At 33.2% G+C, this 11314-nt stretch overlaps 2 protein-coding genes across 2 annotated transcripts; one reads left to right on the top strand and one right to left on the bottom strand.

Moving 5' to 3' along the window:
* The first annotated feature begins 382 nt into the window (after positions 1-382).
* LOC126726859 (U-box domain-containing protein 35-like) lies at positions 383-3118 on the top strand. Its single transcript, XM_050432264.1, has 4 exons — positions 383-980; positions 1662-1780; positions 2488-2603; positions 2705-3118. Exons 1-4 carry the CDS (start codon positions 644-646, stop codon positions 2922-2924), a joined length of 792 nt encoding a protein of 263 aa, XP_050288221.1. The 5' UTR covers positions 383-643; the 3' UTR covers positions 2925-3118.
* Positions 3119-3558: 440 nt separating this feature from the next.
* Positions 3559-7881, bottom strand: LOC126726857 (serine/threonine-protein kinase D6PKL2-like). The gene is made up of 3 exons (XM_050432263.1): positions 7570-7881; positions 5620-6672; positions 3559-4563 (listed from the first exon to the last, which is right to left on the bottom strand). Exons 2-3 carry the CDS (start codon positions 6564-6566, stop codon positions 3687-3689), a joined length of 1824 nt encoding a protein of 607 aa, XP_050288220.1. The 5' UTR covers positions 6567-6672; positions 7570-7881; the 3' UTR covers positions 3559-3686.
* Positions 7882-11314: the final 3433 nt, after the last annotated feature.

Below are 11314 nucleotides of genomic sequence, written 5' to 3'. Positions count from 1 at the left end.
CCTTCCTCATGTTGTCATGGAGGCTTGGGAAAGAGATGTATGATGTATCTCTCTCTTTCAATAAAATATTCACATTTAAAAATAATAATAAAAAAAAACTAAAAGAAAATTTCCTCCAAATAAAAAAATGTCCTATATTGGATTGGATTTTATAATTGGATCAATCTAAAAATTTAATTAAATTTGTATTTTTAAAGATAAGATAGAATTTTATAACTGTTAATTTGATAAAATCACTATCATATTAGATAAATTATTTCTGATAATCAAATAAGACTTGAAAATATCATATGAGACAAATAGGCCAATAGACAATCATGATAGTGGTCAACCAAGAAAAGTCCAATCAGAAGAAACTTGCAGCCTACTTTCAAGGCTATTTAATCTGCACAACTTGTTGCTTGTTTTTTTGGTCAAGAAGATCATTTCTTCGAAATATAAACGCAACCATATTTTCAAAGATACAACCTAGGAAGGCATAGAATGATTCGAAGTTATTAGTGAAACCCTTCAAAGTGTTTCTAAGTACTCTACCTTTGTGTAAGTTTCCACTTCACAAAACAAAAACTCAAAGAAGTTTCAAATCTTTGGGATCGAAAACTGTGTCATCATAGTTTGTTTTCACCAGAAAAATTGGCTGAAAATGTCGGTATCATCAACAGAGAATGATAAGGGAAACACCAGCACACTTAGCAGCCCAACTGAGATGGATATGGAGGAAGAGACTCCAAGTGAACTGTTCGAGATAAACCAAGATGTACTCAGGGCTTCTATCGTGGAAGAGCATGAGCATGAGGGTAGTTTGTTCTCTTTTGATTTTCAAAACTGGAATGATAGAGTGTTTGTAGCTGTGGGGGCGGCAGAAGAGTCAAGCTCAAGCATGGATGCACTGGAGTGGACTCTGAGACACGTTGTTACTCCCTCCACTATGGTCCTTCTCATACATGTTTTCCCTGTCATGCGCTTCATTCCAAGTCCATGTAAGCTCTCTCTCTCTCTCTCTCAGATGTGTGTCTTGGTCAAAACCGTGTCATGGAAAACCTGTAATTAAAGTGTGAAACTCATGTTTTAACAACCCTGCTATCAGTATTATTCTATTTATTCAGGGAAAAAAATTAGTACAATTCCATTCATATTTCAGTGCTTTTGGGAGATATACCATATGAACCATGCTGGTCTGGTACATCCTATTTTTTTAAAGGTTTTTGTTAACCATTTCCAGTGCCCCAAGGCAGAAGTTAAAGCGCATGTAATGTTCTATTAAGTAACATTTATATATATATATATATATATATATATTTTAAAGAATAAAGTCAATGCACAAATATATAAAGAAAAGTACATGACAATGATTGCTTGAAAAAATTGTATTAAAAAAAATGTACATTGTAAAAATGTGATTTGAAATGGCATTACCAAAGGGTACTAGGCTGAAATCACAATAGCTAGTAGCTACAATTACAAATTCAATAATAATTTATAACCAATTTTCACCGGCTCCTTTGCTCAGTTGATGGATTAGATTGTGCTTATGTTTGGCATGAAGAAATGTTGATGGGATGAGCCAGTTATTGGCTGTTTGATAGAGAGTTCATTAGCAATCTAACTCTTGTTTCGGGCAACAGAATGAGTGATAAAATTAACATGTCATGTGATGATAGTAGGAATGATTCCAAGGCATCAAGTGAAACCGGAGATGGTGCAGGAATATGTAACCCAAGAAAGAGCCAAGAGGAAGAAGCTCCTTCAAGAGTTTCTTAACAAATGCTCTGCCTCCAAGGTACAAATCTTGAACAAACAATTTAATGCAACTTAGGGCAGGTTTGGTAAGAGTATTTAAATATAGTTTTTTTTGTTCTGCAATCTATAAAATAGTGGGTCCCACACTTGAATTTATTGTTTGGCTAATATTTTTTTAGTACAGTTTTTTTCTTGATTTAGAATAAGATTTTAAAAACCACTAAGGGGTGTTTTCAAGATATAGAAAATGTTTTTGATGATATAATTGTAAATAAATTGAAAACCGTGAATCCCGCATATTTGTCCAAACTCTTTTATCTCTTAAATTAAGGAACTTATCTTTATCACAAAAAGAATTCTCACACTTCAAATTTGAAACTTATCATTAAAAAAAAATAATGAGCTCTATTTCCTTATCATTATCTACAAAAAAATAAAGGTAATATATAGACTTTTTGTAAATATATATATATATTTTTTTTAAATCTCAAAAATAGAAATTGTCTCCCAAACAATTATTTTTTGTTTTTAGTATTTTGAAAATTGTTTTTAAAAGTGAAAGTCAAACACGTAAAATATACTTAGAAATTATTATCTGAAAAACTAGTTTCAAGATCAATTTTTAAAATTTTTTTTTATACTATTTTGAAAACAAAAACAAAAATCCTCCTACCAATCAAACTCTTATATGGCTTGCATGTGAAGGTAAATCATTTATTATTATTATTATTATAAATAATGAAACAGGTGAAGGTAGATGTTGTGCTCATTGAAAGTAGCAACATTGCTAAGGCTATTGTGGAGATTATCCCTATTCTCAAAATAAGAAAGCTAGTGATTGGAACCGCACAATCAAGTTTAAGGTACAAGTATCCAAGGATACAACAATAACAGCGTTTAAGAAATTTTGAATTTCCTAAGCACATTTCTTATTAGTAGCTATTCTGTTATTCAAATTTGAAAGGAAACCGGTGTCGAGGAGAGAGAGAGGAAGCGGGATTGCTAATTGGATCTTTCAGAATGCACTGGATTCCTGCGATGTTAAGTTCATCAGTGAAGGGAAGGAAGTTATCGACCAGATGATTGGATGGTCACATCGAATCAGCAATGGAAATAGTTTCAGGTCCATTAAAGAAGAAGAAAAACCCAATAGTTCCTTCTGGCTCAAGTGCTTTATATGTTAGAAACAAGTATATATAAGCTACATGTAATCACAGTACTTCACTAATTAATTGAGGTACATGGTCTCATTAATGGCACAGATATCTCTCCTAGGAGTTTTAGATTAAAGCCATCGGGGTTGCATTTTGATCTGAAAATGTATCTGTATTTGTTCACGTTTATATTTAGAGAGCATAGAGTTATATGCTTAGTTTTATTTTGATACCCTTTTATTTCATTGTCTGTTTCATTCAATCTTTGACACCATGATTAATTGAAGCTTGGGGACCACAAGAATTAAGCGAGTCCAAGCTACTGTTACCTTTCTTTTTGTAACTCAGCACCTTGTAATGTGAAAAGTCTTGCGCTTGCGCCTAAGAAAAGAAAGAATCACAGTTCAAATGCTACAACTTATATATGCATATTATGTTTTTCAGTCTATATAAATAGTTTTCTGAAAGAAATTACATTTTAAATGCTGAAGTGTCCAGACTGATGTATGTTCTCTACAAGCTTAACGAAGATGGCTCAAAGAGCCATGTATTTTGGTATTTTTATACTCAAAAGAACCAAACCTGATGTATCCAGATTGATGTATGTTGATGTATATGACAGAGAGCATTGATGCAGTTATGCAAATCAATTTGAAACTGTTAATGGCAAGACCAAACATAAAAGTCCCCATTAACTTTCAATAAAATAACTTCATAATCACCACTATCAATCCCTGAAATGTTGTTCAAAACAGTTCTCCGCCAACAGAAACCGTTTAATACTGATCATCACTAAAAGAAATCAAACTCAAGATAATTATCAGAACCTTTCTGATTGGGAGCAGGCATAGTGGGAGCAGTCTTTTCACTCGTTGACGCTGTTGGGGCAGGTATTCTCTCCACCTCAATGGGCTTTGGGATCTCAGGTGGAGTCGCACAGCGTATCAATGCCCAATTCACACCTTCAAAGAAGGGATGTTGCTTGATCTCAGTTGCCCCTCGTTTATAAGCCAATCTATGCTGTGGCTCCTTTATAAGCAAACCCTTTATAAGATCCCTTGCTGCAAAACTGACAACTGGTGATTCTGGAAAACGAAGAGGCTGACCTACAACATTGAACAACGTAGCCCGATTTCCCGATCCCTTAAAAGGAGTTTTACCAAACAATAGCTCATACAGAAAAATTCCAAAAGTCCACCAATCTACGGCACTTCCATGACCTTCACCCTTAATGATCTCAGGTGCCAAGTACTCATGGGTCCCAACAAATGACATAGACCGTGCATCAGTTGGTTCTGCCATGAGCTCAGGTAATGGGCTGACTTGGTTTCCTATCTCATTTTTAGGTTTCCGGTCCTTCTTAGACTTGCTTGAAAAGAGGCGTGGTGAGAAGCATGTTGTAGGGACTACACAGGATGGCTGAATGCAGGAAGGCTCAATGCAAGCTGGCTGGACACAATACACAGTGTTCTTTCGTAATGGATCAGACTCCATAAATGAGGTTTTCACAAGAGTTGGACTAACAGCACAACGGAGGGAGAGGTCAAAGTCAGAGAGCATTATATGTCCATCTTCCCTCACAAGGACATTTTCTGGCTTAAGGTCACGGTAGACAATCCCAAGCATGTGGAGGTACTCCAGAGATAGCAGGACCTCTGCTACATAAAATCTGCAAGTTAAATGAAATAAAGAATTGTCACTGTCAAGTGCCATATGGAGCACCAATATGTTTTTAACCTCTTTTTTCCTCCATAGTTAGTAAGATTATTTAAGATCAGGGTAATAAAGAAATTTTGTATCAGGTACAAAGGTGGGACATTGTTTTAGAAAACAAGATAAACATAACTCCAGTTTTGGAAGCTGAATTATTTGAATACAGTATCAACCTTCAGAATAATTACAACCTCCTAGATGGATCACAAGAAAGTAAAATTGACACTGTTTCATGATTCAACCATTCTTTTTTGTTTTATGATAGATACAATGGGGTAGGGATACTTGAACCCTGGACGTCTCTGTTGGAAGTGCCAGGAGGTGCCAGTTGAGCTACAAAGCTCTTGGCAATTCTTGATTCAACCATTCACCACCTTAACTCTTCATTTTCGAATATAGTTTATCATTTGGCAGTGGTTATGGTTTACCATGAGGCAGTTCTTGAGGTTTGATAAGTTTTGGAACTGAAGCCCATAAAAGAATCTGGCATACAGATAATTGTTGAAGACATGCAATTAAACTTCATTCAAGGCTCTGGAGGACGCAACTTGGCACCATGTCAAGAACATTCTGATAAAGATATAATTCCAGGTTTCATTGGTAATAGGGAGTTTTGAGGATACAGCCTAAGAAATTTGTCTATAAAAGCCAAGTTTCAGACCCAACTTAACATGGATGGGAACTATTTAGCCAGATGGTCCCCATTGGGGGACTGATAAGAAAACTAACTCAACATACAGAAGTAAAGCTTCTTAGGAGGAGAACAAAAGGCAAAGGCCATAGCATAGAAATAATACAACATACACAGGATACAGTTAATGCTTATAAACAAGCAGCATGTATAACATATTCCTGAAAGCAATAATATAAAATTGTCCCTTCAAGGATAGGATAGGTTTAACCATCTAAGGCTTGAAGTATAAACAGATAATATTAGATAAGCTGAAAGTGAACAAGCATGTCAACTAAAATAAAGAGAAGAAATTAGAACGGTTAAGCTTGCTTAACATACTTGACTGCCTGCTCAGGAAAATGCTTGCCTGGTTGCCTCTGCCTAAGAGTGTGCAAGTCTCCTCCAGGACAGAACTCCATTACCAAGCATGAGAACTTATCTGTCTCGAAGTGGGTGTACAATGTTGGAAGGAAGGGGTGATCCAGAGATTGCAATATCTCTCTTTCTGTCTGAGCACGAAGCAGCTTCTTACGAGTTGCAAGAGAACCTTTGTCCATAACCTTCATTGCAAAATAACATTTAGTTCCACTTAACTCTGACAGATAGACACTGCCAATATCACCACAACCCAGCCTTTTCAGAAGTCTGAAATGGCCCAAACCCAAAACCCCATCTCTTGTTCGAACAGCTTGGATGGCTTCCCATCTCAAGTCATTTGCTTTGTGAGGCTTGCTAATACTACTACTAAAGCTGCTACAGGTGCTCTCATCGCTTACATCACTGCTTGTACTTCCTCTACACATACTGCTCTTGCCACTCTCAACAAAATCAACACGATCACTAATCTTGGCACTTCCACTGGTCTTGGCAAGACTGCTGTTCCCATCACTAACTTTAGCACTCCCATACTCCGATGTCTTCTTTTCTTGATCAACAGAACTTCCCAGTGAGCCTCTTGTCTCATTTACGGTAGAATCTACCCTTGTCGATGCTTGCTCAAGACCCTGTGCGGAAGAACTTGAATCAAATTTATTATTCAAAGAATCAGACAACCCCTTTTGACTAGAATTTGGTGACTCCTTATTTTTAGCAGCTTCACCCTTAACCTGCTTTGATTTGTTCTCAACAGGTTTTGGTGATTGTTCAGGAGGAACCAACTCAGTTTTGCTTGCCTTTGAAACCTGCAGAGGTGAAGGCCTGCGATCATTTGCCTCAACCGTTTGAACAACAGCTGTTTTCTGTCTCTGTTTCGTGGAAGCTCTTACATCAGTTTTTGAGGCCATCATAGGTAATAAAGAGTTTTAGAATATATCAGATTGAAGAAATCCATAGCTCAGCATCCATTATCAAAAGACCATATCTTGCACTAGCAGCCAACATATTTCTCCTAATCTGCCAAACCAACATTTCATCAATTATAGGCATCACAGATAAATTATTGGAGAACCATTACAAAGTGAACTAAACATTTATTTTAGACGACTTTTTACATCCTAATCTACACACAGAGAGAGAGAGAGAGAGAGAGAGAGAAGCCCGGGACGTATATCATAAAGTCCATTAATAAGAAAGAATAAGACTGCATAAATCTATTGGAAACATTTAAGCGAAGATCACAAAATTAGCTGATAGAGCTACAAATAGAGAACTTAAAGTTAAGCTTAAAATGAGTAAAATTGTAAACTCACTTTGTGCAACAGTAAAACCTAAAACCCAACTACAAATTTATATCAAATTCTTTCCAGAACGAAAATAATTCAAGCACAAAGCTGCATGCAGACCTTGATCATATGATATTGAAGAAATATAATTCTAAGATTAAAAGTCATAGCTATCTAATTCAATATGCAATCTTTCCTCCACCAGAATAAAGGTATATAAACTAAAACCAATAACAAAAATAATAAAAAGGACAAAAGTAAAAAAAAGCAGAACAACTAAAAAAGATTCAAGGACCACAAAAAAAGCAAAGAATCAGTCTTGTTAGTTAGCCAATTAGAAAAAAAAAATGCAAATTCTAAACAGACTTTAACCAATCTCACATATATCTAAAATCAGTAAATTAACTATAAACCCATGTACATAAGCATGAAGAGGGGTTCCAATTAGAGTAAAAACCAGATCTTTATCCCACAAAAACATAGCTTTGGGTAGAAACCCAACACAGATCCAACAAAAGAAAACGACCCAGGTGAAAAAAACAAGAGTAGAAGGTAAAGTAATGCAAAACCCATGAAGAGAAACTAAGGAGGCTAAAAGGGTAAGAGAGAGTTGGCCCAGGAAAAGTACCTAAATCCAAGGATCACAACAACAACAACAACAACACACTTGACTTGAGACAGGTTTTGCTTTGCTTTGCTTTGGGCAGTGGCAAAAGAAAAGCACTGTAGAAAGGTAGTTTCCTCCTGAGTCCTTAAAATACCTGTTAAGACTAGAAAGATAGAGAGGAGATGGAGAGAGAGAGTATGAAATCAAAATGGAAATAGGCCTCCGGTTCTGGTGGGTGGATATTAGGCAGAGAGAGAGAGAGAGAGAGAGAGGGTCAAACACAAATGTAAAGTAAGCAAAGCTCTTTTTTTATGGTTGAATAAAATTCTATTGGTTGGATTATATCGTCCCGGAACTAAAGGGGTCCGAATCACCAACAGGTCTATGTTTTGTGGTCTTGCACCTGTCTGTCATGCCTTTACCCACATCCTTCATTCTCTCTTCTCTTTCTCACATGCCTAATTATCATTTTGCCCTTCTTTTAATTTTTTTTTTCTCTCTTCCTATATCCAATTCTTATCTCGTATATTTGTTTCGTTGTAAAATATTTTTAGTGCATGTTTCGTTGTCAAATTTTGATCAAACTTAAATATATATATATATATATACACACACAAGAAACGTGTGTAAAAAATAAAAATTGTAGGGAACTGCAGCTTATTGTATTTATTTTTGCAGCTTTATGTCATATTTTTGCAACTTTTAGATTGTGAGGTAAGCTTTATAGAGAAAAAATATATTAAAATAAATTTTAGGGTTAGTTTTATATTTTTTTTCTTCTATTTATTTCATTTTTTTTATTAAATAGAACCCATTTTAATACAATTTTGACAAGCATCACACGGTACTTGTTAACATTTGTCAAAATGGTAAAATATTTCACGAAAACACTTTTTATAAAATGTTTTCTAGAATGGAAACCGGGTAATTTCTCTCTCCTTACATGATACTATATTAAATTACTGATTGTCTCAAAAAATCCTACATGTTGAGCCTCATCTATTAAAAATGTACTTTCGGGCTACATGTGAGGGAGAATGTTAAAACTATGTGATTAAATGATTAAAATTTATCGTATCTTAATAGTTTAAACTTTTGGGATAATCGATAATTTAACTTGTTGGGAGGCAGCGCGTAGGCTTGCAAGTTTGCATCGGCACGAAGGCTATGCAAATTGGTAGCGTTTTTTTACTAGGGTTTTGTTGATATAGCGATTATGTACATTAATCTGGTGGTTGGGTGCACTGATCGGGTCAAGGTTGCACCAATTGAGTGGTTGTAAGTGGATTCAATCAAATTTGTGCATCTTTGATTGTTTTGTGGGTGGATTTGATTGGGGATTTTCATTAATCCAAATATCCGATAGGTTATGTGTGGTAGTGGATTAGTTGTAAAATAGAATTTAAAGTAATTTCAATTGGGTTTAAACAAATAAAATAAGTTCAAATTAAACTTTTTTTTTTTTTTTGGTTAATGTTACATAACTTAATAATTTTGTATTTTTTTTAAGAATATATTGGCCCATATACCCCCAGCACCACTCTTGCAACATATAATCAATACTATCTCAACTATAAAATATTTAAATTTCAACTTTTGTATTTAAAATTATATTCAAAATACTAGTTTATATATGAATTGGATTTTTTTTTTTTTTTTGAGAAACATGGATTGAATATTCAATATGTTAATAAAAATATTATAAGTGATGTAAGTATGTAACACTAACAAGTATTACATCAAGATCAAGGTAACTTGATTCTAATCCTAGACAAATTATATATAAAATAAGATTAATTCAACATTTACTTTATTTTATTTCTTATTTTGTTCAGTTACAAATGAATCAAATTTTGTAATCATTCACGCACATATAATCTTCTTTTATGTTGATGGCCCGCTTAAAAAAAATCTTTTAAAAAAAAAGTTCTAAAGAGGGAAGACCCTTGGAAACATTGGTTAGTTCATGTGCAAGAGAGATAAATACTGTTTAAAAATAATTTGCACTGATTTTATGTATACGGTCCTCACTAAAAATAAAATAAAACATTTATAAAACCTTCTTATGGTTGGCCTGTTATATATATATATATATATCAATCTATTTGGAGAGTTTGTAAAACCTTGATGAAATTGAAAATAGTGAACCATAGATTTCCTAATCCCTATTATGTGAAATTGTGAATAATGATGTCTGATATATATACAAGTTTGAAATAGTTAAGTTAATGATGAAAGAAACACTAAGAACTTGCTTTTTATATCTATCTTTACCATGAAAAAATCGATGAGAACTAGAATTTAAAAAGTGGCATGATGAAGGGTTCAACTTCATGTTTTTTATTGGAACATAAGTAAAATTTTAATAGAAAAATAGAACGGATATTCAAAATTGCAGCTACAAAATTTACATAATATGAATTACGACTTAATTAGATTTATCAGCTGACCATAATTAGCCATTCTAAAACTAATTTCCCATAAAAAAGACTAACAGAATATGTTGTTGTTTAATTGCTCCATTGTTTTCTCTTGATGATTCGAAAATTCTTGGTAGCTCTTAAAATTACTAGAAGAATGAAATGTAAAGCGAGTGCTAATTTTTATTATTATTTAAATTTGAGATAGAATTCTACTTTAACCTAATTTAAGTATATATGTGTATGAAACTTCCTCTTAGAGCCTTGACCTCTGACCCTTACCCTCCACTCAACAAGAACTTAGGGCACGTTTGGTACACTGTAATGATTATTACACGGGAATAGGAATAATTATTACAAGGAATACATTAAGTTGGAATGTAACAAGTATTACTATTCATTAACTTGGTGACTATTTAGGAATAGAATCTTAAATATGCATCCACAATTTAGTAAAGTATAAAAAGAAAATGTAATTAAATCATTTTTAAGTCAAATTTCCTAAAATACACTTATTTTAAATAGAGCTAATAATTAACAACAAGAAAAATTTATTTTTTTTTCTTTTGAAAATGTGGCAACTAATGGCTTTTTAGGAAATTTTTTTTAAAAGTTATTACATAAGGTGAAGGAATAGATATTCAATATTTTTGATAAGGAATAGTTATTCCTCATTTTGAAGAATAGCAATTTATAAGGAATAATTATTCATTGTAATAAAAACATAACCAAACAACTGAATAGTTATGCCATAGGAATATCTATTACATTACAGTGTCTATTACAGTCTATCAAACATGTCCTTAGGGTACGTTTGATACACTGAATGAGGATTACGACAGGAATTGTAATCTTTATTACTTGTTGTAATGTAATAACTAAACTTATTCATTAGTTTGGTTGTGAGTTATAATATTAGAATGAAACTTAATATTTATTTTAGGAAATATCTTACTCATACAATTATATTTCCTAAAAAAATTTTATTTTTAAATTTAAGAGAGATATGTGTTATTTTTTATGATTTTTTATTTTTATAATTGTTAGATGGATATAGAAAGTTTGTTTATTTGGAAATATATTAAGTTTTGCAATTATTGCATTTATTAAGGAATAACTAATACGACTTTTTAAAGAGGAATAATTATTCCTCATTTTGAAGAATAGCTTTTCATAAGGAATAACTATTTATTGTAATAAAAACATAATCAAACTAAAGAATAACTAAATCCTAGGAATAACTATTACATTACAGTGTCTATTACAGTCTACCAAACATGCTTTTAGGGTACGTTTGGTATGTTGTAATAACTCCTGTAATGGAATAATTATTTAAGTATAATAGC

The sequence above is a fragment of the Quercus robur genome, chromosome 5, assembly GCF_932294415.1.
Source record: "Quercus robur chromosome 5, dhQueRobu3.1, whole genome shotgun sequence".
In the NCBI taxonomy this organism is placed as follows: Eukaryota; Viridiplantae; Streptophyta; class Magnoliopsida; order Fagales; family Fagaceae; genus Quercus; species Quercus robur.
The sequence above is the reverse complement of the archived record's forward strand: the minus strand, read 5'-3'. Positions and strand labels throughout refer to the sequence as shown.

Coding starts and splice junctions, on each gene's coding strand:
- LOC126726859 (XM_050432264.1), top strand. CDS start 644: ATGTCGGTATCATCAACAGAGAATGATAAGGGAAACACCAGCACACTT. Junction 981..1,661: donor GCGCTTCATTCCAAGTCCAT/GTAAGCTCTCTC, acceptor ATGTGATGATAG/TAGGAATGATTCCAAGGCAT. Junction 2,604..2,704: donor ACCGCACAATCAAGTTTAAG/GTACAAGTATCC, acceptor CAAATTTGAAAG/GAAACCGGTGTCGAGGAGAG.
- LOC126726857 (XM_050432263.1), bottom strand. CDS start 6,566: ATGATGGCCTCAAAAACTGATGTAAGAGCTTCCACGAAACAGAGACAG. Junction 4,564..5,619: donor TTTCCTGAGCAGGCAGTCAA/GTATGTTAAGCA, acceptor TTTAACTTGCAG/ATTTTATGTAGCAGAGGTCC.